Genomic DNA, 27,415 nt, shown 5'->3' with positions numbered 1-27,415 from the left:
TGTGCATTATCTGCAGGAGAGGGAGAACAGGAAGAAACAGCACTACTTTAGTTTGTGATCTGCAGTTCGAAGGAAGAAGGAGAAAGCAGGTGTGTTTGTGCATCACATTCCTGTCCAGTTGGTGGCGCTGATGCACTAGATCTGTTGTTAACTGGACTTTGATTCGTATCATGTGACAAACATCAATCTTGAAGATCGCACAGGTGTGTTTAACAGCGATCACAAATCGAAATTGTTTTCGATTTCTGGATTCTGTTCCTACAGCACAAGATCGTCTGTACTAATGCAAGTAAGTTTGAATACTTTCACGATTACAGTTATTTAGGAGAATAACATATTTCATAGCTATATGTTAGCGTCATTTCTTTACAAGTCTGTAAAAATGTAGCATTAAAATAATTCTAAAAGGGTTATTTTTTCATTTGCCCTTGTTCCATTTTAAGACGCGAGGCCGAAAGTATTCTGTGATTAAACCTGTTCTTCCGGGTCCAGAGGTCGATAAAACAGAGCAACAAATGAATATTCTTTTAAACTTAATGTTTCGAAAATTGCTGCATAGTAATGTGCATGTAAATATAAATATTGCGGAAAAGTTTGTTTGACATTCACTAGACATTCGGTTTCATACCAATTAAACTCTTTGTGCCTGTTGTGTTTTGAGCACAAGTTAAGTCAGACATGAACATATGCCCTTCAGGTTGCACAAGGCTTAAATAAATAAATAGATCCTATAAATGAATTAAACAATTAAACTACGTGACACGATACTATAAAATCAAGACCTCATTTTAGGAACTAGTTGAAATAGAAAAGTCCTTAAATGCCATCAGAATTGTTTCTCTAAAATGAGCGTTTGTGTCACGCTCCCATGTTTATGTACAGTACTTTCACTTTAATGGCAATCAGTATTTTATTTTATTTGCCATTAAAATTAAAGAGCTGAATATAAACGTATAATCTCTGAAAAACGGATACAACACTTTCACTGGTGTGGTACCCTTAGGTTTAACTTTTGAACAGTAGTATATATATAACCTATAAATATAGCTTATAAATATACAAATACTTTACTAAGACTAAGATAATTAACAGATTAATAATATAATTTTGTTTTATCAGAAATAGATGGGTTTTGAAAGCAAAGTAAAATATAATGAGGTTCTAAATTAAGGGCTTTGTTTAACTTTTTTGTTGTCTATTTTAAAGTCAACCCAACATGAAATAGACAAAGGTCAACAGAAAAATAAATGTTTAGTATCTTTAACTGATATGTTATAAAAGGTGCGTTTGCATGGAGAGGACATACAACCACACACACACTTGCAAATAAACGTCTTTATTTAATTAACCACGTTTCGGCAGAAAGCCTTTGTCAAGGTATAGAAATGTTCATATTAAAATAAATTTTCAGATTTTAGAAGCTTTTGCGTCTTCTAATCTATATTAGTATATTTGTAGTCATGCCTATTTTGCATTTTCAATATTTACCTTCTTCAAGGTGTATATATTATACACTTTATAATATTATGTATTATATTATAAAGCAAAAATAAAACCACTTTAAAGAAGGTAAATATTGAAAATGCAAAATAGGCATGACTACAAATATACTAATATAGATTAGAACGCAAAAGCTTCTAAAAATCTGAAAATTTATTTTAATATGAACATTATATATAGGGATGGGTACCTAAACCCGGTACTTAATCGGTCCCGGTGCCTAATTATAAAAGACCGAAGTATCCATAAGCTCTGACGTTAACGGTTCTGCTGTCGGTACTGGAGAAATTTTAAAAATAAATTTCCAATTTATTATTGCTAAATAAACATTACCTAGCATATTTTACCTGACCAGCCTTTTGTAATTTGCGATAATATTCGTTATTCGTTATTTGCAATCTCACGCACGAAATGTAGTCTGTTCCACAGTACACAGAGCTTGCGCACACAACATGAGAGAGCTCGCGCTTATGCAGTGACGATGGCGGAGAGAGACAAACGATCCAAAGCAGTGGTTCTCAAACTGGGGGGCGCGACCCCCTTAGAGTTATGATAAGGGGGGCGCTGCAAGGCTAGTGTACAGCCTATTTTTATAGAAATTTGAAAAAGATAAACGGCCGAAAATATGTGCCGCGCAGTCCAGCAGTATTCAACGCACACCGTTCAATGCGTGGCGCTCCGCTCAATATTCCGCTCTATGAATGTGCGCTCCGTTGAGTTGCTCACGACCCATATGAATGATCCACTCGTGTACCGCTTATGCTCAACGAAAATACAAGGACCGCTCAAATAACGACAGAATATTTCTATGTATACTTGTTCCTGTTTGCAATAGCAATGCATACTGTGCTGTAACATGCTGTAGTACTACTGTACTGGACAACTCTGGTAAAATGACGCGACCCTCTCCTCACGGTTTGCTCTGCTCACATGCTCTGATGATAATAGCTTTGTAGGACTATACATTATTTTGATAATTAGCAAAAAAAAAAAAAAAAAAAAAAAAAAAAAAAAAAATTTTACTCAGTAAAATTATTGAGTTCAATTAAAAAGTCTAACAAAACGACTATATTAATTAATAAAATAATAAATAATTATTACAAAGCAGTTTCAGCCAAGAATTTTAATTTCGGTATATCCCTAGATTTTTATGAAAAAAAGAAACATTTTCAGGGTGATACAAGACCCCACTGTGAAATTATCTTACGGCTACTTGACACATCTGCCCGGCAGAAAAAGTTTGGGAACGTATGTATTAGTATTATTTTATTATAGTATTAATAAAATATAGTAAAATATAGTATTCTTTTATTTATACTTACAATATGTTGGTACCTTTTTATTTTTTTCTGCACTAAATAACATTGTCAGCAAAACAATTTCCCTGTCTCTGTAAACAAAGTTCATTGTTTTTCTGATTCTTTAAATTATATTCCTTATGATGCACAAGGCATGTTTTTATATTATTATTTTGCTCTTTTTTTCATCTATTGTACTGAACCCAAAAAATCCAATAAACTACAAAATAACACAAAATAATATATCTGTATATAATATAATTGTACATTTATTAATCAAGACAAATGAGTGATTTAGAACTGGTAATATAAAATTGGTTTGACTCCTTTAGCTGAAGTTGTGTTTAAGCATAATAGATTTAAAGTGGTTCCAGGACTGTCTAAAAAATGAACGTGCATCATGCAGAATAATGTTCAGAGAAGTTTACAGTAAGTTTGATATCTTTAGCTTTGATATCTTTGAGTTTTGATATCTTTGAGTACTCCAGATGGCAGTGCGGTTAGACGCAGCGGCTACTCCGGGTCCCAACGACGGTGCTTTTATGCCTTTTAATGTCATCTGTTCGTGTCCAAACAGTGTAAATTTACCACTATTTCATAGGGAAAATGCTCCAAAGCACATTTATGATCGCCAAAGCCTTTTGGAAATCGGCAACGCACATAAACACCAACTGTTGCCGGCAGCTATTGAGAAGCTTCGAGGCCTTTGTATACTGCAACCTCTCGTATTGACGCTACATGCACAAAGCGGCGCCACCGGCGGTGCGAGAGAGGACCGAAGTGCGGTAAGCGTGGAGGTGTAAGAGCGAGGCTAAGGGCTAACCCCACAAGACCAGTTCTTCCAGCACTCATGCTCTCAAATGTTGGCTCATTGGAAAATAAACTGGATGTAATTCAACTCAGTCGGTCTACGGAGCATCAGGCAAGGGATTGTTGTGTGTTTGTTTTGACTGAAACATGGATAAACGACAAAATCCCGGACTCCGTCATTCAGCTGCATGGGCTAACATGCTGCCGAGTGGACAGAGATTTACACTGTCTGGTAAGACTCGCGGGGGAGGCTTGTGTGTATATCAGCAAGGAATGGTGTAACAATGCTGCAGTAGTGACAAAACGCTAATCATCGCTGGTGAAGTTTATGTTTGTGAAGTGTCGGCCATTCTGTCTGCCATGGGAGTTCTCAAACTTACCAAACCAGTTCAAAAACAGATCACGGTATGGCCAGACAATGCCACCTCTGCACTACAGGACTGCTTCCAGGACACAGACTGGAACATGTTTAAAGAGGCAGCCACCTGCAAGAATACACAGAAACAGTGACTGCTTACATCAAAAAGTGCATAGATGCCAACCAGAAGCCATGGATGACAGCAGAGGTTCGTGGACTGCTAAAAATCCGAGATGAGGCATTCAGATCAGGAGATAAGGCAGCTCTCAAAACAGCAAGAGTTAATCTGTCTCATGGCACCAAGAAGGCAAAACATCAATATGCTGAGAAAATTAATAATTTCAGTTGGAGTAAAGACACTCTGTCCCTGTGGCAAGCCATGCAGACCATGACTGACTACAAGCCCCTGCCACAGGCCAGTGACGATGACACATCCCTGCCAGATGCTCTCAACCACTTCTACTCACAATTTGAGATACAGAACAACACAGAAACTCCACACATCTCCAAACGACCAGGTACTCTGTCTTTCTGCAGCCGACGTAAGGAAGACCCTATCCAGGATAAACCCACGAAAGGCTGCGGGTCCTGACAACATACCTGGCCGTGTACTGAGAGACAGTGTTCTGCACAGCTGACGGATGTCCTAACAGACATCTTCAACACCTCTTTGAGCCAGGCAGTCATCCCCACGTGTCTCAAATCCACCTCCATAATTCCAGTTCCAAAGAAGTAGGGCTGTGAACGATTAATCGCGATTAATTGCATACAAAATAAAAGTTTAAGTTTGCCTAATATATGTGTGTGTTATGTGTGCAATTATTATGTATATTTAAATACACACAAATTAATGTGTATATATATTAGGACTGGGCGGTATATTGAGTTCTGGGGAGATATCGATATGATTCCCCAACGTGATGCGGGATTATCCAATATCATTCATATCGATATGGTTTGAGGCCACACATGCGCGTGCGCGTTCTGCACGAAACAGACTACTCCAAGGTAGCACGCGACATGGAGGAACATGCAGCGTTCATGCAGAACACAGAAAACGTACTGGGGCCGGTTGCACCAGCTAGACGTAAAAAAGCTGGGTGTAAGCCATACGCTGGGCTTTGCAAAGTCCAACTTTACGATAAATATTTACACCTGTTGCACCAGCTAAAACTACCCCCAGGCGCAACTACTCCCGGCGTAGAGGAGTATTCCTCCCACATTCTCCCGCAGTGACAGCTGAGACGACACCCACGCTACTAATATAAAACTGAATTGCTCAAGACATTATAACAAGTGAAGCCATCGTGAAATATTTGTATTAACTTAATATATTCTAATGTCCGCGTTTTAGTATCTGAGGTCTCCCTGCACATTCCCATGACATAATTTTTCAGACTAACACTAAAAATAAAGGCGACAGGTTAATATAATGAATGTAATACAATGCTTCTTTCTATATCTTTTTTTCTTGCTATCGAGTTTATGTACAACGAATCTTTCCTGAGGTAAATGTGAATTTACGTGAAAGTTGTGCATTTTAGCCTCTTGACATCTTTCTGTGGCTGAAAACCACATTTATAAATTGTAGAGTTTGTGATAGAATTGACAGAATTTGAAAGCTGATACTTTATTTCTGATTAAAAAGTAAGCACAAAACTTACTGCAGTTATTGGATGGCAGGCACGTGGCAAATGAGGAGACGAATTAAAGACATTAAGTATTTTCAAGCATTTATACTGTCCCAGCAAGATGTCGAATAGAAATATTAAGGGGATACTTTAAGACCGTTATATATCGTTATCAGCATGGTAAAGTATAGTGTTGGGTTCGAGTCCACCTAAGTCGAGTCCGAGTCGAGTCCGAGTCTTTTACCAATCGAGTCCGAGACGAGTCTGAGTCGTGGGCCAAGTCGGACTCAAGTCCGAGTCCCAAAGGGCCGAGTCCGAGTCCAAGGAAACACTACTGTTTGTCAGTATGTTAACATTGTTTTAATCCCAGGGGTGCCCAAACTCGGTCCTGGAGGGAGGTGTCCTACAGATTTTAGCTCCGGCCCCAATTAAACACACCTGAACCAGCTAATCAAGCTCTTACTAGGCATACTAGAAAACCCCATGGCAGGTGTGTTGAGGCAAGTTGGAGCTAAATCAAGCACCAGGACTGAGTTTGGGCACCCCTGTTATTAACCTTTACAACTAGAAAAACACAATGTCAATTGAAATGTAAAAAAAGCAAACCTCTAGTAGATCTTGCCATTTTGATTTTTGATTTCACAACTCACAAGTGTCCATGCTCTGCTTAACAAACTTAAAGTCATGTAACAGAAGTTATGGGTGATCTATGTAATGTGACATATTTCAGAGTGAAACAGGTTTTAGAATGTGAAAAATTATAGGGTGGGACTTGACTTTATTCATCAATGTAGTAAATGTATAAATTCAAGGGTGGGGGTAAAGGAGTAGGAGTATCTTGGTGAACGGGACCTTAAGAGCAGAAAATGCACCTCTTTTATTTCTGATTGTGGCTGTGTGTGTTTTGGGTTGTATATTACTTTTTTTTTTTTTTTTTTTTTCTTGAATGAAAATGAGGCTGGGAGGGATAAACCTAGTCTTTACAATGACACACACTGTGTATAAAGCCCTACATATACTTTCCATAAGTCACAGCAAACTCGCACCTGTTTTATTTTTGAATGCATTTATAATTACATTAATTACAATAAATTACATTATATAAGGAATAATTGATGATGGGCCATTTAATTATTAGAAAATCATGCACACCCAAGATGGTTTTGGAACCATAAAAACTGTTGCTGCACAGATGTTATAAAAATTAGTTTTCTTTCACGCTAGAAACTGCCATCATGTTTAAAAAATAATAATTTCAATACAGAAAAAACTAATCAACTAATTTAAGTAAAACATTCTTGAGCTCAAGGCAAGTAAACACTCCAATTATTACTTACAAGCAAAAGTATTAATACATATATTCATAAAAAATACGAATGAAATAATATTTTTTAAAATAGAATTTTTTTTTTTTTAAATAGAATTGTAGTTTTTTTGTAAGTTTTTTTTTTTTTTATGTAGGTCTATCTAAAGGCTATTACAGAAATAGACTAAAGATATTTCATGAAGTAATAAATGTTAAAATAAAACACTGCAAAATCTTCACTGTATACATTAAAGATAATTCTTATTACAGTTAATAAGTGATTCAGTCAAGAACAGTGAGTGATTTTCTCTTTTTCTTTTGTTGTTTGATATTTATGATGTGGTCTGCGGCTGCAGGTTTACGCTGCTGTCTCTTTAAGATCTGACGCACAGATCAAATATTTTGACGCATCAGTGTTTCTCCTATTCAGGTTTACTTAAGACAAAACCGACTTCATTTACATGAATAGTCTCCAATACGAGCATGTGTGTTGCAATAACAGACCCTATTAGAAGTGAAAGAGAACTCTACATTAGCACACTGACTGAGAGGCGCGTTCTGTGATCGCGCTTTGAGTGTGCGCGCACTAGTGATGCGCGGATGGCGGTTTATATCCGCGGGCGCTACGGATAGTCCACGGGTCGGATAATAAAAAAAAAATGCATTCTGATTATTTGCGGGTGGGTCGCGGGTGGATGAGATGAATCAATAATGAGGCAAATATTAACTACATTTTCTAAAATATGAACCTGTTCTAAATACTTCTTTCAGGCAAACGATTTCATTTGTGTGTGTGTGTCTGTGTGTTCACCTGTTCGAGAAGTTGTGACAGAAAAAAGACATTCCAGATAAAGTTTGAAGGGAGTTACGCCTGTGTTAATGCTATTGAGTAGGGTAATATTTAGTGGTGTAGTGCAGTATCTGCGGATACCCATTTCTTTATCAGTCGGCTTTGTGTGTACCCACTTCTAAATTCCCTCTGATGCGCATCATTCAGTAGTGTCCTAAATTAGCCAAAATCATTACAGGCCACCATTTCTAATTCAATCGTATGTGAATAAATGCAAATATTCGCTCAAAGCACATAGTAAAGGTAGAGAATGTGGCGCCGGCTTCCTTTGAAATGTTTGATGATTGCGCCTGATGCGCCCGCTCCGTCCGCTCCAGCACCAGATTTGCAGAGTTGTAAAATTAACCATTATTATTGAGTACTAATTTGAATCAGTACACTATAACGAAAACAATACCTTAAAAATGAAAATAAATAGATTTTTATGATCTGAAATTTCTTAAACTGGGTGAGCCTCTGTAATCTTTTGTTCAAAGATCCAGTAGGCGTTCAAACACCAACCGATTTCATCAGAGATTGCTGAGAGTCACGTCCAGATGTCAGTTAACGTTATTCTTTTAGCGCGGATTTGGCTTAAAAGCACGAACGATTAAGCTTATATGAGTGTGCAGCGATGTGCAGATCAGCTGAATCAATCTGCTGTTAAAAATGAACCATCATCATGCAAAATTATGACTTAATAATCGTAAACGACGATCGGGTGCTGTTATCTAAATCAGAGAAAAAAACAGGTGCGGGTGGGTGGCGGGCGGATAAGCTGCGGATTCGGGTGACGTTTGAGCTCATCCGCGCATCTCTAGTGCGCACATAAACCCGTCGGCTTTAAAGTAGCTACTGGACAACACTTTCGTGATAATGCATCGAGTCAGTGACATTTCCGTCAACTGTCTCTATTTTCCGAGTCCGAAAAGGCTTGAGTCCGAGTCAAGTCCGAGTAAAAATGCATCCGAGTCCGTGACAAGTCCGAGTCGCCTAAAAATTGTACTCGAGACCGGACTCGAGTCCCAGTACGAGTCCGAGTACCCCAACTCTAGTAAAGTAGATTCGTCTCATGTTGTCTTTCAGAGAATTTGTGTTGTTTCAGTGTTAGCCGTAGTTTCTTTTTTACTTTCACTTTTATAACTCTTGCGCAAAGTTTGCGCGTTGCTTTCATGTGTTGCTTACCCCTCCTTAGAATAATTGCTTATAGGCCACATTATCCTACCCGAAAAGACCATAAACGTTACAGTTGGCATCTGCAATAGGTAATTAAAAACGAATCATGTCCGAGCAAATCGTGACTTTTCACTTTACGCCTACCTTTAGTCTCAGACGTAGCACTACGCCGAGATGGTGCAACGGCTTACCCAGTTCAAAGCTTACCCAGCTTAGTCTTACAACCGGCCCCTGTTACTGTATTTATTTATCAAACATTTTTTTTTTATAATTTGAAATGTTGTGCAGCTTATAGTGTTAAGCAGGAGAAACAACATGTACTGTATTTTATTTATCAACGATTTTGTGCAGCTGTTTATTTGTAAACAGGGAGGGAAACCCCTGTTTGAATTACATTTGGCTCAAAAACTGTTTAATAAAGGTTTAATAAAGGCTTTGACTCTCAAGTAACCATTTATGGAAAAATACCGGATATATATCCTATACCGTCATTCCTCCTAAAAATACCAAGATTTGAATTTTTGCTCATATCGCCCAGCCCTAATATATATGAGAAATATGTTATTAATATACGAAATGATTTTATTTATATATAATATAATTTATATAAAAATTATAATAAATACATATGCTTGTAAATATTTCTTAAATATATACATGAATGTGTTTGTATTTATATATACATAATAATTGTACACAGTCACGGGCGGATCTAGAAAATAATTTTTAGGGTGGCAAAGGGGTGGCATGGGGTCTATGAGGGGTGGCAACACCAAAGTAAGCCCCCATGCATAGTTTTAGGGGATTTATAGTCTGACATACACAGCTGTGTTCACAAATATTGCATTACCATAAGGTAATCATCTATACTGTTTAAAATAAAAAAATAAATAACATTTCAATATCCATCATGGAACCAAGTCAATACACAACATAAAAAACGTGCATAAAAACAGGTTATGAGTGTTTCCGAACTTGTATCACTAAATAAGACATGCAGTTTTATTACAATTACATAGGCTACTTAGATGGTATAAATCACATTTTAGTGCAAGTTTAAAAGCAACAAAAACGTTTGAATTTCCTGACATACAATAATATCAAAGCACTGAAACTGGATCAGTTTTGAAAACAATGTTTTGATTTTCTGTTATTAACAGAGATGGGAATGTCTGTAATCACCCACAACACACTATCAACCATATACTCTAGCAACACCCCAGCAACTGCATAGCAAGGGCCTAGCAACCACCCAGAATATCCTAGCAACCCTTTAGCAAACATCTAGAACATCTGACCAAACTATTAATGTTTTTAAACAAGATTTTAAGACAAGCCAGCATACATTTGTCTTTCAAACTTTTCAATCTAGTCATCACAGGTGTTCTTAAATGCTTGCACACAATTCAAATATACAGACGACATTCCTACCAGTGAACACTCATGAGATCAATAACACTCTAACAGAAAAACAGATACAGCTGCACAAATCAACATTTAACTTTTGGGGAAAAAATGATTTTTATTTTACTACTGTAAAGTAATCTTGCAGTAGATAAAAAGCACTAGAAAAGTTCAAATACCAAAGAATTGTATATGAACTTGGTATGCCACAATACCACAATACAGACCAGAAATTATTATTATTATTATTATTATTATTATTATTATTATTATTATTTTGGCATCCTCTACACATTGGCCAAATTTCATTACAGTATACAATACTATTTCTTGGTCTCCTGACAGAAGACTAGCTATATCTCTAGGCAGTCATTTCTCAGTTGTGCAAAAATGCACATACTGTAAAAAACAAAACAAAAAAACAAAAAACAAAACAAAACAAAAAAACAGACACAAATCAGATGTTACAAATGTTACAAATCAGAATTCAACAGTCACACGTTTGAAGTTGTACAACATGTGCTACACTTTACTGTACATATAAAGTAGTGAAATGTCATCTGATGTACTGGTACTGTAAACTGTAAATGTACTGTATGTGTAATTGATTTTAGTTGGTACATTTTCCCGAACCATTCATTCAGTTCACAAAACAAAGACATTTCTCAAAAAGTTTAACAATGAGTTAAACTATGTTAAACATTAGCGAAACTGATGACACACCAATCAGAATCTGTGCATCCTAACAACGGAGAGAGGAGAGAAATGAACGAATCAACACAGGAATTTATACTTGTTAACAATCGAGAAAACTGCAATACGACTAGATTCCTACCTCTGCTATCAGTTTCCGTGATCGGCATCATCTTATTGATTTCATGTTATTGTTTCGTCAGAATTGGCAAAAATATCCATGATGAAAGTGGAGCGAGCGCTCTGAGAATCGGATCACAAACAATGAATCTCAGACATCGGACGGCAGGGCCGGAGTAGGACTCCTTTTCAGCCCTGGAGTTTCAAGCCTTAGACTGGCCCACTTTAGTTCACGACTGACTATATTAAAATAACGTCATTTCCAATTCAGTTGCTTCACAGTGAAGATTTATTTGAACTAACACAATGTAATGTTTAACAGTATCAGAATCTATTTTCTGTAAGAATTAGTGCTCATAAATATCCAAACCTTGAAATGAAAAAATATCAAATAAATACAAATATATATTAAGCTATATGTATAAAATAAAGATTAAAATAAAATGTATTAAACTTTCTAATGACACTATCATGTCTTTTTCAAGGAAACAGCTGCTTTATAACTTCAAATATTTTTTTCATAAATATGAGAACATTAAAGGGTAAATCTCCAACACTGTTCTTTAAAACATCACAATGTCCTTTTCTGCAATATCTGAATATATATTCTGTGCAAAATTGTTCACAGATATCTAGTCCTTAAACACAAATGAAGAATAAAACAAGTATTGCACTGTTATCTGCAAGACTTTTTTTAACCACAGTATTACTTTCTAATGATGGCTTCATCTTTTTTTTCTCTGCATAAGTGCGTATTCAAGGAAACATGGCCAACCCTAAAACATTAATAAACGCCTGAGCAGTGTACTGGTCTCTGCAACTTTGTTTATCACCGTGTCATTGTCCAAAGACATGAGAATTTCTTTCCCAGTGCACATGAGCATGAATGTTTCAAGGTTCTTCTGGGTTAAAGTGCTTCTGAGCCTGTTTTTTACGAATTTCACTATTGAAAAACTTCTCTCACAGGCTACTGGTGTGATGGACAGAGTTAATAGCAACTTGGTTTTAACGAAAAATGTACTCAGCTTAGTACATTTGGCCGCGTCAGTTTCTAGAGTTTTCTCTTTTTTAATTCTGGCCTTTTCAGCGCCACCTTTGCGCTTTTTAATTATTCATTTTTCATCTCTCTCGTATCTCTTAACAACTTATTTTGCTTTTGTGCAAGGTGCCGCTGTCGGGGGAGTAATGATAATTACGTCATCATTAACCTGCAGGCTGCATTCTGCTCATGGGGCTGCGAGAAAATAAATAAAAAGAGTGGAGCTGCGGTAAAATAATGAATAAAAAGAGTGAGGCTATGGTAAAAAAAAAAAAAAATAAATAAATAAATAAATAAAAAGTGCGACCGCTGTGAGTGCAGTCAGCTAGGGACACCGGCCCTCGCGGCCAAAAAACGGACCGGCCCATCCGGAATTCTCCCGGTCCTCCCGATTAGCCAATCCGGGCCTGTCGGATGGGATTTAGATTTCTCAAAGGACGAGCTAGCTGAGAAGCAGTAATTATTATCTGATTTACGAACAAATATAAGAACAATTCGTAAGTGAACTGGGCCGCGCTTTGTGTTTTTGACTCAAAAAGAACCGGTTCACAAGAGTCATTTGTTAATGAAGCCGACTACACCGAGCGCGCTGCGTGCGCGTGCAACAATCGTGAACAGTTTATTGAAAGACGTGTTTTTGCCATTATTTTGCCTTAAACTGTCATCGCCGCTGAGGAAAGGAAGCACATGAAACACTGCTTATATTTATATTTTATTCTGTTATAATTCTAGGGTGGCAGGTGGGGTGGCAGAGCTCTTTCTTAGGGCGGCAGTTGCCACCTCATGCCACCCCGGTAGATCCGCCCCTGTACACAGTACACAAACATATATTAGACAAACTCAAACTTTTATTTTGTATGCAGTTAATCGCAATTAATCGTTCACAGCCCTACAAAGAAGTCACCTGTGTCTCCCTGGTGACTTCTCCCTGTCCCCCGTCTGAAACCATGAAAACCTCAGCCTCCCCACAACTCATTGAAACTGCTGACAATTTTCCTAAGTGCAATTCTGAGTGTGTTACACACAGGTGAGTGGGCTATACAAACCACCTGTAGTTACACACTTATGTACATTAGACACTTAATATCTATAAACACTGCTACAAAGACTCAATAGGATTATATATGTGTATTTGTGATTCTATGAATCTTTGTGCTGCTTCCCTCAAAATCTCTCTTCTGCACAATTTAATGCACAAATTATCTCTTTTGCACAATCTCATGTACAAATATCTCTTTTGTAAAACTTCATATACAGTACTTATGTAAAGGTTTTTTTGTTTTTGTTTTAGTCTCAGTTTGTGTATATGTAGCCAGCTATTTATTGTAGTTATAGTATTTATAGTACATGTATAGTCAGATGGTTAACTGTTGTATAGGTCTATAATTGCTTTTCTTATACTTGTACTGTTTTATGTTTGCATAATGTTTAACTAGTATGTAGCACCGTGGTCCTGCGAGACACGACATCTCGTTCCACTATATGTCCACACATGTAGCAGAATGACAGTAAAACTTGACTTGAAATGGTACTGTATAAAAATGTATTTACATATTTTTACATTTGCTTTGATACCTTTACCTTAAATGGTGTTGTCGTTTAATGGATTTATATATATATTATATTGCAGACATTAAAAGTTGTAAAATTATTATAAAACACATAAAAGGCTAATTCCAAAAATGAGGCCTTGTGCAATAACAGGGATGTTTTCTGAACATTGTAGTATTGGTTTTATAGTATTATGTAATGTAGTTAAATTGGTTAATTCATTTATATGGTTTTTACACACACACACACACACACACACACACACACACACATATAAATAAAGGCATGTATTGTGAGTGATCTGAAGAGATTATGACACCAATTACATGGATTTTTATATTGATTGTTTGATAAACATTCAGCACTTGTTATTTTTCTTCATCATTTATTCCTCTGAACTATCATGATATTGATCTTAGTGACACATTGTCATGTCCAGGTCATGATGAGCATCTGATCGTCTTCAGGGACACAAAGATCTCAGTGTTGATCAGTTTATCTGCAGTATGTCAGAGGAGCGAGGAAAGGACTCTTCGTCTGAGATGAGTTTCTCACAGAAACAGAGGTAAGATTGAGTCCGTTTTTAGATAATAACCTCATCAGTGATGGAGTCTTTTTCTCACTATTGCCATGAATGAAATTTAGTTTCTCCAAGATACTGTCTACAAACAACCACATTTGTGGAAAAGAACACCATGTTTGTATGTTGCTAAAATTATCTGTACTGTTGACCTATCAGAACCTGCAGAAATGACATCAACAGCTCATCCATAAATCATCATACAAATTTGATTGCATTACATGTTTGGGGTTGCATGTTTATTGTGTATTAAGTGTAAATAATTGACAGACTGCATTTAATTTAAATTAATAATAAAAGAAATACATCAAACTCTTACAGTGTGAATTTGTGAATATATATAGAGGGAAAATTAAAAGATTTGTGTGTCTTTCTCAGACTTGTTCACTGTACACAGTTCATTTTTCATTATATTCATTGCTACAGATGTTGTCTAAGTCAGTTGTCTTTTTTTAGTGAAGTAGAAATTGTGCAGGATGAGAAAGCAGCGCTTCACTTGACTGTTAGATGATTCCTTTATAGCAGGCCTTATGAGTTAGTGAATTAGTTTGTGTTAAACTGAACTAAACAAACTCTCATTTGGCAAATAAAATCTTTTCAAATGAGACTGAAGTATCTACTATAGTTTTTCTCTGTTCTTTGTGTCATTAGTGTAAGATCAGACTCACATGTGTCCAGCTCTGTGTCTGTGAAGAGTGACTTGTCAAAAGAAGTTGTGCTACCAAACTTAAGTGAGAAAAAAACAGCATCTCCTGAAAGGTATGACATTATATAATTCTATTAGCTAATTTCACTGAAGACAATGTATGGTGACCTTTATTGAACTCTGTCTGGAGCTTCTTTCCAATAATACAATTATACAGGCAGCCATTACAAGGCATAAATTCACTGTTGAAAATAAAGTAGATCATGCAACTAAACATAGGCATAGAAGAACAAATGCATGGCTATATCTGTATATTAATGTCCATTTACAACATTAAAAGTTTATAAATCAGACTGAAGTACATTGTGTAATAGCAACAGCAAAGAAGATTAAAATGAGATATAATATTTACCTAAATGTATACTTAAATAGATCCTATACTTTAACAGTGTGAACTTAAACAGCTATTGCTCTCTGTCTTTGTAAAAAAAAAGAAAAAGAAGAAAGAAATTTGCAATCTAGTTTTCTAATAATTTCCCTGAAATGCAGTACTTAATTTTGTTCACTAATAGGGTTCAATCTGAGACCTTAGATTCAGACGTCCAGACTCACAGGAATTTCAAAGACAATCTCCCATGGATCTTCCAAGTAGGAAAACACATTTTCAATAATGTTTACATTTATAATAAACAAATAGTTTACTGAACAACATTTGCAAGAATATGCAAGAATTGATTTCTGTTTTATCTTGATCATTTATGTATTCTTTTAGGAACAGATAAAAATGGGAAAGGAAAATGTATTTTTCTTTGCTTTTAGAAAAAAATGTGTTTTGTTTTTTTTCTTTTTTAGGGTCTTGAAAACAAAATTATCACTTTTCTGAAGAATGAGTTGGAAAAGTTTAAGAAAATATTACAAGAAGAAGATGTACAAAACTTTGTGAAGGATTTTAATGAGAACAGATGCAGTATCAAAGAAGCAGCTCTTGATCTCACACTCTACTTCCTGAGAGAGATGAAGCAAGATGAAGCTGCTGATACTTTAGAAGGTAAGAGACTCGTGGTGTAAGGATCCATCCACTTGCCCAAATGCGGAGTCCAGTGGTCTGGTTGAAGGTTTAAAGCATGTTCGGTCTTTTCACAGCACTTTTGCAAAGTTCACTTAATTTATCAGGATTTAGTTTCAATTTTAATCTAGCTCCATGTTTAATCTGACTCCAATTTTATGTGATTGTTTAAATTTAGGCACTTTCTCTAATTTACAATGATTACAAATATCGATTATGTGTAAATTTATATATTTGATTATTCTGGAAATCCCATACTTTCAATTATTCATTAATTGGGGACCTAATGTCTTTTTTGAGGCTTGGCGTGGCCATTGCGCTGATCATCACGCTCACAAAAACTCCAGTCTAATGTTTAGTCAGAGGTCTGTAGGTGACTATTACCTTTTTGACAGCTGCCATACTGCCTTCACAAAGTGTAGTTTGCTTTAGTCTTCTCCTGTACAACTTGCTAACATCAGTGATAGACAGAAATCAGGAGGTCTCAAGTAAGTGCCTACTGCTCAATTTAGTCCTGAGCCTGCAGTTTGCTCTATCTTGGCCGTAATTTGCGGTAACAAAAGCCTCCTCGCAATTTATTAGTAATAATTGATATCAGAAGAGGTCAGAATAAATCAAATAAAACATTTTATTTGTCAAGTAAAAATATATTATGCCAATTACATAATTAAACAATGACAATCCAATTCAGAATTAAATTCAGTTCCATTTCAAATAAATACATAACCTCAATTACTCAAAGATAAATCTAAGAGTGGGAGATGCATACCTGACCGCAGAAAGATACAGAGCAGCATGTGAGAGACTCTCACACACAGTGTGGGGGTTTTTCTGAATACAGAATCCCAAAGTAGTGTTTTGTCACTTCACTTATGTACCCAGACCAAAACAAACAAATCTTCAAATCAGTTGTAAAAACATAAAGACCTTTTGGTTTGCCAGGAGATTGCGTGACCCAGGGTCACACCTGGCTGGAGATTCTCACCAAACCTTAAGGAGAAAACACACCCCTCAGCAGCAAAACACAATTCTACAAAAGTTTTCAGTCTTCCTCATAATATAAGTGACTGCTGTGAAATTGAGACCATTTTACCAATCGCACAGAGACCTTTAGAATGATACCAAACATGAAAAAAAAACATCTGTTTCTTTTTTTGTCCCTGTGTTTAGATGAGCTGTTCTTCATTCATCAGCTAAAATGTAGCTTAAATAAGAAGTATCAATGTGTGTTTGAGGGAATTGCAAAGCAAGGTGACTCTACACTTCTGAATAACATCTACACAGGTCTCTATATCACTCAGGGTTGTAGTGAACAGGTCAGTACTGAACATGAGGTAAGACAGATTGAAGTTGCTTCCAGACATCATGAATCACAATGCAAACATTTGTTTGAAACATCTGAACAAGACAAGCGGATCAGAACTGTACTGACAAAAGGAGTTGCTGGCATTGGAAAATCAGTCTCTGTACAGAAGTTTGTTTTGGATTGGGCCGAAGGAAAAGAAAATCAAGATATCAACTTCATATTTCCTCTTCCTTTTAGAGAGCTGAACTTAAAGGAACAAGAAAAACTAAGTTTGATGGACCTTATAACTCAATTTTTTCCAGAGACAAAAGGACTGAACCTTACAAGAAGGACCCAGAAAGTCCTGTTCATTCTTGATGGTTTGGATGAATTTCGTCTTCCTCTAAACTTTGATGGTAATGACACGTGGTCTGATGTTTCATCACCAGCCTCTCTGGATGTTCTCCTAACAAACCTCATCAAGGGAAATCTGCTTCCTTCTGCTCTCATCTGGATCACAACCAGACCAGCAGCTGCCAGTAAGATTCCTCCTGACTGTATCGACCGTCTGACAGAGATACGAGGATTCAGTGATGCACAAAAGGAGGAGTACTTCAGAAAAAGAATCACAGATGAGAATCTGGCCAAAGAAATCATTGCTCATGTTAAAAAATCAAAGAGTCTTTTTATCATGTGCCACATCCCAGTCTTCTGCTGGATTTCAGCCACTGTTCTCCAGAACATTTTGCAGGAGAAAAAAAATAATGATGTGAAAAACAATAAGGCTGCTGACAAATCAAATATACTACAGGAATCAAATACTGAAGACATTCCTAAGACTCTGACACAAATGTACACACACTTTTTCCGCTTTCAGATCCTGCAGAGCAGACAAAAGTATGATGGAGAATATACACCAGATGTTTCCTGGGATAAAGATGCCATCCTTTCACTGGGGAAACTGGCATTTCATCAGCTGGAAAGAAACAATGTAATCTTCTATGACACAGATCTGAAAGATTGTGGTATTGATGTTGATAAAGCATCAGTGTATTCAGGCATGTGTACCCAGATCTTTAAGGAGGAAACTGGAATTGTTCTTGGTACCATGTACTGCTTCGTTCACTTGAGCATTCAAGAGTTTATTGCAGCCCTTTATGCACATCTGTTTCTAGACATCAACAAGAAATATGTGTTTGATCAAGACTCAGTGGACAAGGTGCTTGAGAGTGGCAGTGGTTATCTGGACTTTTTCCTACACTTCCTTCTCGGACTGTCACTCCACTCCAAAAAAAACATGATTGATTTGCTCAAGACTGCAGTGGACAAGGCACTAGAGAGTGATAATGGACACCTGGATCTTTTTCTTCGATTCCTCCTTGGTTTGTCACTCCAGTCCAATCAGCGACTCTTGCAGGGTCTGTTGACACAGCAGGATGGAAATGACCAAATCAAAAAGGAAATAGTTAAGTATATCAAGCAGAAATTTGAAGCTAATCTGTCTTCAGAGAGATCCATCAATCTGTTCTACTGTCTGAATGAACTGAATGACCAAACTCTGGTAAAAGACATTCAGACTCACCTTAGCAAAGGAAGTCTCTCATCTACTGATCTTTCACCTGCCCAGTGGTCTGCTTTGACCTTTGTGTTGTTGACTTCAGAGGAGGAGCTGGAGGAGTTTGAGCTTCAGAAATTCAAGAAATCAGACGAGTGTCTCATTAGATTATTGGCAGTCATCAAAACCTCCAAAAGAGCTCTGTAAGTTGATAATTTTTGGTTTCATCTGAAAAATACATTTATCTAGGGTTCCCATGCATCCTGGAAAACCTGGAAAAATAATTATTGATTTTAGTCCTGGAAAATTAGAAAGATATATATCAAAGACATGTCATGAAAAATCTTGCTGCTTTGGAAAATTATTAAAAATGTAAATGTTCTTGTGTTTTTCTTTAGCTGAGAATGAAGAGTTTTGTTCTCCTTGAAACTATTAATGTTAGTAGCAGAAAGTGTTTTGTTCAGGGATGCTGAGGTTTGACATATGAGAAAAGTATTTTTGATGATGATGGTTAGTCCATGCAGTAAATGTCAACAGTCCATCCAGTGATTTGTGATTTATTTTAATGTATAATTCCAGCCTTTCTGTAGTACCAGTAATAAATAGTGGGTTATTGTGGTTCTCACTGATAGGCAGCTGCATTCAAACATTCCTGTGCATATTTTTTGAAAAACACTCTGTAAAGAGCACTGTGTTTTTACATGTTTTTACAGCATTGTGCATTGTAGCCAATGTTGAGCACATGCTCACAGTGGTTAAGGTGTTTTATTAGACTTCACTCAGTAATGCTTTTCCTTGAACCCATGGAACTAGCACTTTCAAATGTATAATTCATTGTAATTAAAGCTACAGAAGAAATAATATAGTAACTATTTTTATTTAGCAAATGTATTCAATCTAATTGTTGTGTAATCTTATTTCCCTCATAGGCTGAATGATTGTGGCTTAACAGACAAAAGCTGTTCAGCTCTGGCTACAGTTCTTGGATCAGATACCAGTCTGAAAGAGCTGAACATGAGCAATAATAATCTGCAGGATTCAGGAGTGAAGCTGCTCTGTGCCGGACTGGAAAATATGAAGTGTCATTTGGAGATACTGAGGTAAGTTATGTAACAACAGACAAAAATTGAGCTCAACAAAAATATGAAGTGACTTAGATAATGAACAAGTCTGTATGTTGTGATTTTATGTTTATGCAAGCCATAGTGTTCTTTTTTTTTTATTTAGTCTGTCATTGCCACTGTCCTAAGCCGATGGATTGTGCTATAGCATTTACAGAATGTATTTGGTTATGTTCAAGGTAGATATAACTTAACATGCATTTGGTGGTTCATTTGTATTTATGATGATGCATATATGTTTGTGTATATAATTGAATATGAAAAGCTAAGATAAGATGTTTTTAGACTATTACTGAAAAAAATAATTTACTGATAAAATATACCGTTTGGAGTTTTCCTCTTGATGTCGGGACCATTGTTATATTTTGTTTAAAACAATAGAGATAGTTTCCAAGCAGCTTTACAGGTATAAACAAGAAAATAGTGAATCAGTTCTGCTGTAAAGAAACTCTAAAAAGACAAAAGTAAATATTCTTTATTCAGGTAAAATCAGTTCAGTGTTGATTCAGTTTGGTTCAGTAAATGTAAAGTCCATCAATTTAAGAGTTTATTCATTTATAAAGCAGCTGTGGAGTAAACAGTGATGTCATCATCAGCTCAGTTCAGTTCTCATCCAACAGTTTAATTTTTAGTATTTTCAAAGTATTAATTGTTTTTTCTTGCCCTCTACACATTATTTTTCTAATTATAATTGTTCATTATTAAATACTCTTTAACATTTTTAACATTTTTTATTTTATTTTACTTCTGCATAATAATAATAATAATAATAATAATAATAATAATAGTAGTAATAATTAAATAAACAAAATGCAGTGGAGTTGGACAGATAATATATATCAGGGCTCGACACTGACGCTTGTCCGCTTGTCTGGGACAAGTGGATTTTGTGAAGGGGTATTCAAAAGAGAATTTTACCTGCCTGACCGGACAAGTAACCTGATTAAAACATCAATTACAAACAATAACCAGGGCAGCACCAAAACTTTGGTGAGAATGATTCTGATTTGATTAATTTCGGTGTACACAGTGAATGATAAACGACAATATCAAGGTTGTGTCAGTTGAGGCTCGTAAAGCCTACCTGACTCACGGAAAAATCAAATCGGTTCCCAAATGCGGTTGTAAACGATCTCAGCCAAGAAAGAAGGCTTTTATCTAGCATTATGATTGGTTATTTTAATAAAAATAATACAATTTATATACTTGTTAATACTAAATGCTCTGCCTGGACTGTTTTTGTTCTGGTTCATGACAGTTAGGGTATGTCGAACAACACCCATCTCATCTTCTCCCTCAACTTCAAAATTGTCTATATATCTCTGTTTTCCTTTTTTTGTTAAGGGTATTTGATCTTCTCTGCATGTTCACTGCAAAGATTGGGTCGGTACTTCCGCAGCGATGTAGGATGATTTTGAAATGATTTTTGAAGCTGAGGGAGAAAATATGATTTTCGACATACCCTAACTGTCTTGAGTCAGAATACACAGAGTTCAGGGAGAGAAAGGCAAGACGAGCCAAGTGTGTTGCCAAGATTTCGATCCAAGATGGCGGCGCGGTCAGACGTAGCGGCTACTCCGGGTCCCAACGACAGTGCTTTTATGTCTTTTAATGTCATCCGATTGTCTCCAAACAGTGTAAATGTACCGCTAAAACATAGGGAAAGCACTCCAAAATAGATTTACGATCGCCAAAGCCTTTTGGAAATCGGCAACGCACACAAACACCAACACCAACTCAGCTCAGTCGGTCCACAGAGCACAAGGCAAGGGATTGTTGTGTTTGTTTTCACTGAAACATGGCTAAACGTCAACCCCGGACTCCACCATTCAGCTGCATGGGCTAACCTGCTGCCAAGCGGACAGAAATTCATCACTGTATGGTAAGACTCGCGGGGGAGGCTTGTGTGTGTATGTCAACAAGGAATGGTGTAACAATGCTGCAGTAGTGACAAAACGCTGTTCATCGCTGGTGGAGTTTATGTTTGTGAAGTGTCGGCCATTCTGTCTGCCATGGCAGTTCACGGCCATTGTTATTGTCGTGGTCTACATCCCGCCATGTGCAAACGCTAAGGATGCGCTTCGCGAGCTTTACAGTGCCATCAGCGAACAATAAACAAATAACCCCAACGGCTTTTTCATCATTGCCGGTGACTTTAATCACGCAAACTTAAAGTCTGTTTTGCCAAAGTTCTACCAACACGTGAACTTTGCAACAAGGGGAAACAACACACTGGACTTTGTTTATACAACAGAGAAAAATGCTTTCAGGGCTGAACCCTGCCACCACCTGGTGTACTCATACAGACCACTTCTCAAACTTACCAAACCGGTTCAAAAACAGATCACTGTATAGCCAGACAATGCTACCTCTGCACTACAGGACTGCTTCCAGGACACAGACTGGAACATGTTTAAAGAGGCAGCCACCTACAATAACCAGACAGACCTGCAAAAATACACAGAAACAGTGACTGCTTACATCAAAAAGTGCATAGATGCCAACCAGAAGCCATGGATGACAGCAGAGGTTCGTGGACTGCTAAAAATCCGAGATGAGGCATTCAGATCAGGAGATAAGGCAGCTCTCAAAACAGCAAGAGCCAATCTGTCTCATGGCATCAAGAAGGCAAAACATCAATATGCTCAGAAAATCAACAATAACTTCAGTGACAGTAAAGACACTCGGTCCCTGTGGCAAGCCATTCAGACCATCACTGACTACAAGCCCCTGCCACAGGTCAGTGACGATGACACATCCCTGCCAGATGCACTCAACCACTTCTACTCACAATTTGAGATACAGAACAACACTCCTGCACAGAAACTCCACACATCTCCAAACGACCAGGTACTCTGTCTTTCTGCAGCCGACGTAAGGAAGACCCTATCCAGGATAAACCCACGAAAGGCTGCGGGCCCTGACAACATACCTGGCCATGTATTAAGAGAATGTGCTGCACAGCTGACGATGTCCTAACAGACATCTTCAACACCTCGCTAAGCCAGGCAGTTGTGCCCACATGTCTCAAATCCACATCCATAATTCCAGCTCCAAAGAAGTCACCTGTGTCCTGTCTGAATGGCTATCATGCCATAGCACTGACCCCAATCATGATGAAGTGCTTTGAGAGGTTAGTCATGCATCACATCAAGTCCAGTCTCCCAAACACGCTGGACCCATTCCAGTTTGCATACCGTCCAAACCGCTCCACGGTGATGCAATATCCAGCACTCTCCACCTAGCTCTCACCCACCTGGAACAGAAAGACTCTTATGTTAGAATGCTGTTCATTGAATTCAGCTCAGCATTCAACACAATAATCCCTCAGCAGCTCATCCACAAACTAAACCTGCTGGGCCTAAACACCTCCTCTCTGTAATTGGATCCTGGACTTCTTAACTGGAAGACCCCAGTCAGTCCGTGTCGGCCGCAACACCTCCAGCACTACCACACTGAGCACAGGTGCCCCACAGGGCTGTGTTCTCAGCCCACTGCTCTTTACGCTGCTGACCCACAACTGCACTGCCAAGTTCAGCTCCAATCACATCATCAAGTTCGCTGACGACATGACTGTGGTAGGCCTCATCAGCAACAACAATGAAACGCACTACAGCTGGCTAAATGGTGTGGCGCTAACAACCTGTCTCTCAATGTAAGTAAGACCATGTCTGTTGACCACCCCCCACTGACCATCGACAGCTTGGCTGTGGAGAGAGTCAGCAGCACTGAATTCCTGGGGGTGCACATTACAGAGAATCTCACCTGGACCACCAAGGTCACATTGCTCAACAAGAATGGCCAACAGCGCCTCCACTTTCTCTGCCGGCTGAAAAGGGCAAGTCTCCCTCCACCCATTCTCACCACTTTCTATAGGGGCACCATTGAGAGTGTGCTGACCAGCTGCATCACTGTCTGCTACGGGAACTGCAGTGCTGCTGACCGCAAGACCCTACAGCGGACAGTGAACACAGCCGCAAAGATCATCAGTGCCCCTCTCCCCTCCATCCTGGACATTTTCCTTGCACAATGCTCCAGCAAGGCCTCTAGCATCATGAAGGACCCCACCCATCCCTCCCACAATCTCTTCCAGCTCCTGCCATCAGGTAGAAGGTACCGGAGCATCAAAGCTCGCTCTGTCAGATTTCTCAACAGCTTCTTCCCCCAGGCTGTGAGAGTCCTTAACTCCAATCTCCCTGTCCCCCTCTGAAACCATGAAAACCTCAGCCTCCTCCCCCCAACTCATTAAAACTGCTGACAATCTTTCAAAGTGCAATTCTGAGTGTGTTACACACAGGTGAGTGGGCTATACAAACCACTTGTAGTAACACACTTATGTACATTAGACTCTTTCTATAAACACTTCCTGCTACAAAGACTGAATCGGATTATATATGTTTATTTGTGCATTGCACTATGCGCTGCTTCCCTCAAAATCTCTCTTCTGCACAATTTAATGCACAAAATATCTCTTTTGCACAATTTCATGTACAAATGTCTCTTTTGTAAAACGTCATGTACAGTACTTGTGTAAAGTTTTTGTTGTCTAAAAGTTTTGTATGTGTAGTCCACTATTTATCATAGTATTTATAGTATGTATAGTCAAATGGTTAACCGTTGTGTAATTCTGTAATTGCTTTTCTTATTCGTGTACTGTTGTATGTTTGTATTGCTTAACTAGTATGTAGCACCGTGGTCCTGTGAGACACGACAGCTCTTGTAGTGCTTTACATCTTTATCGGCATAGAGAAGCAACACACATGGAGCAGAAATTGGTTGAATGAAGTGTGTTTGGCTCTAGATAAATATATTCGGATGATTCTAAGGGGACTGATCAGAGAGGGGTCCTGACACGATTCTAATGAGGTGGAACTCTTTTTGGGGAAATCACGTTTGACCGAAAAATTAAAATTTTGAAAATTGGAAAAGTGGTTGTAAAAAAAAAATAATAATAATAATAAAAGTGAAAGTGAAAGCTGACTGTAAGATGGAAAGTGACTGTAAGATGGAGATACTACAGTGAAATTATGTCTGACAATTTAATGTTCTGTCTTTTGTTTGAATAGATATCCAGTTGTAATTACATTTACATATTTTACATATTTAGTTCATTTGTATAAGGAATAAAATAGAATTCTGTTAGGGATTTACATTGTTTAGGTCATTTCTAGAATAACTGATTAATCATCTGAATGTGACATTTTCATTCTGGTTCTAGGCTTTCAGACTGCAGTATCACTGAAGAAGGTTATAAAGCTCTGGCTTCAGCTCTGAGATCAAACCCTTCACACCTGATAGAGCTGGATCTCACAGGAAATGATCCTGGACAATCAGGAGTGAAGGAGCTCAGTGATTTATTACAGAATCCAAACTGTCAACTGAAGACTCTGAGGTGAGATGTGATTGTATAATGCAAAATAAATTATATACAGGCAGTTTATTTATAAAACAACATTTCATTAATACCGTTTGTAAATCCCTTTCACAGTGTTTCAGAGTCAGACATTGTTTTTCACCAAGTGTATTTATGAAGTAAAGTTTTCTTCATCTTCTCTTCTGCAGGTTTTTGGGTCCTGCTGCAGATGAAGCCTGTCAGTATGTGACTGGAATTGTGGGTAAAAACCTGTTACTCCTGAGAGAGCTGAATCTGAGTAAACATGAACTAGGAGACACACGAGTGAATCAGATCGCTGCTCTACTGCAGGATAAACACTGTCAACTCAACAGACTGATGTACGTTTTTCCATTGTTACAAAGACGCTTTTAAATTACAGATACAGATACTCTGAATTTGGTTAATCTAAACATGAATCAATGTAAAGCTCCAGCTGGTCTGTAAACTGGTGCTGTGTCACAAGGAATGGGTCAATAATGTGAAATTGGTGTGTTGGTGTAGATTCATTTATAAAATAATGACAACCAGATGCTTTTTTGAGATGATGGAAAATGTTAATATTCTAATAGTTTAATAAATGCTAATGAATTCTTGTTTTTGTGTGTGTGTGTGTGTGTGTGTGTGTGTGTTGTCTTTTTGTAGACTTTCAGACTGCAGTATCACTGAAGAAGGTTATAAAGCTCTGGCTTCAGCTCTGAGATCAAACCCTTCACACCTGATAGAGCTGGATCTCACAGGAAATGATCCTGGACAATCGGGAGTGAAGGAGCTCAGTGATTTACTACAGGATGGACTCTGTTCATTAAAAACCATCAGGTGAAAAAATAACTTAAAATATTTAAAAATGAACCACAGATGTGAAATCAGCTATATGAAAATAGATAGAAGGGTCAAATACACCATTGTTGAATAGAAATGACATGAACTGGAATTAAATAACAGTTCAGAGAAATATAGCAGACACAAAACAGAGTTTGTGGCAAAAAATAATCCTAAAATATAAATGATGTGAAATCCTTATCTGTTTCTTGTAGGTTTTTGAAAAGTCCTGCTGCAGAGGAAGCGTGTGAGTATCTCACTGGAGTTCTGGGTAAAAGTCCATTACTACTGAAAGAACTAGATCTGAGTGGAGATAAATTAGGAGATCTGGATGGGGAGAAACTCTCTGCTCTTTTGATGGACTCTCATAGCAAACTGGAGAAAATAATGTGAGTGAACATGATTTATACATTGAAACCTCTTTGATTATTCATTATTAAAAGACTGTCAGTCACATGTGTAATCAGATATGAAGAGCTGTTGATCTGATGTGTGTTGAATATGTGCTCATTAATAATAATCAAGCATTGCATTAGTTCAGGCAGAACACGTCAGTCAAGCTCACATCAGCTGATACCGCCAACACTAACAGTATGCAATATAACTGTAATAAATATACATGATGAAAGTGGTCCTGACTGAAATGCTGTTTTTGTGTTCAGGCTGAATAATTGTGAGCTGACAGAGAAAAGCTGTTCAGTTCTAGCTACTGTTCTCTCCTCCAAAACCATCCTGAAAGAGATGAACCTGAACAACAGTCGTCTGCTGGACTCAGGAGTCAAAGAGATCTGTGAGGGACTGAAAAATCCTGTGTGTGAGCTGAAGATACTGAAGTGAGTACATTTCACCAACAGCTACACTCAAGACCACAGCAGTGAGATCAATAATGCACACTGGCTGATGATGGAAATATTATATGTGACCCTGGACCACAAAACTAGTCATAAGGGTCCATTTTTTTTAAATTGATATTCATACATAAATCAACACTTGAAAGCTGAGTTAATAATCATTCCATGGATGTGTGGTTTGTTAGGATAGAACAATATTTGGCCAAGATACAACTATTTGAAAATCTGGAATCTATGGGTGCGAAAAAATAAATAAATAAATATTGAGAAAATCACCTTTAAAGTTGAACAAATGAGGTTCTTAACAATGCATATTACTAATCAATAATTAAGTTTTGATATATTTAAGGTAAGAAATGTACAAAATATCTACATGGAACAT

The 27,415-nt window shown here is 37.5% G+C and overlaps 1 protein-coding gene across 1 annotated transcript; it reads left to right on the top strand.

Annotated features, from left to right (window-relative positions):
- Positions 1-27,019, top strand: LOC127154151 (NACHT, LRR and PYD domains-containing protein 12). Its single transcript, XM_051095559.1, has 12 exons — positions 1-289; positions 14,155-14,280; positions 14,947-15,054; positions 15,514-15,589; positions 15,794-15,989; positions 17,178-19,050; positions 19,777-19,947; positions 25,187-25,360; positions 25,531-25,701; positions 26,006-26,179; positions 26,398-26,571; positions 26,845-27,019. Exons 2-12 carry the CDS (start codon positions 14,222-14,224, stop codon positions 27,017-27,019), a joined length of 3,351 nt encoding a protein of 1,116 aa, XP_050951516.1. The 5' UTR covers positions 1-289; positions 14,155-14,221.
- The last annotated feature ends 396 nt before the right edge of the window (positions 27,020-27,415 follow it).

This window comes from Labeo rohita, chromosome 22, assembly GCF_022985175.1.
Source record: "Labeo rohita strain BAU-BD-2019 chromosome 22, IGBB_LRoh.1.0, whole genome shotgun sequence".
In the NCBI taxonomy this organism is placed as follows: Eukaryota; Metazoa; Chordata; class Actinopteri; order Cypriniformes; family Cyprinidae; genus Labeo; species Labeo rohita.
The sequence above is the reverse complement of the archived record's forward strand: the minus strand, read 5'-3'. Positions and strand labels throughout refer to the sequence as shown.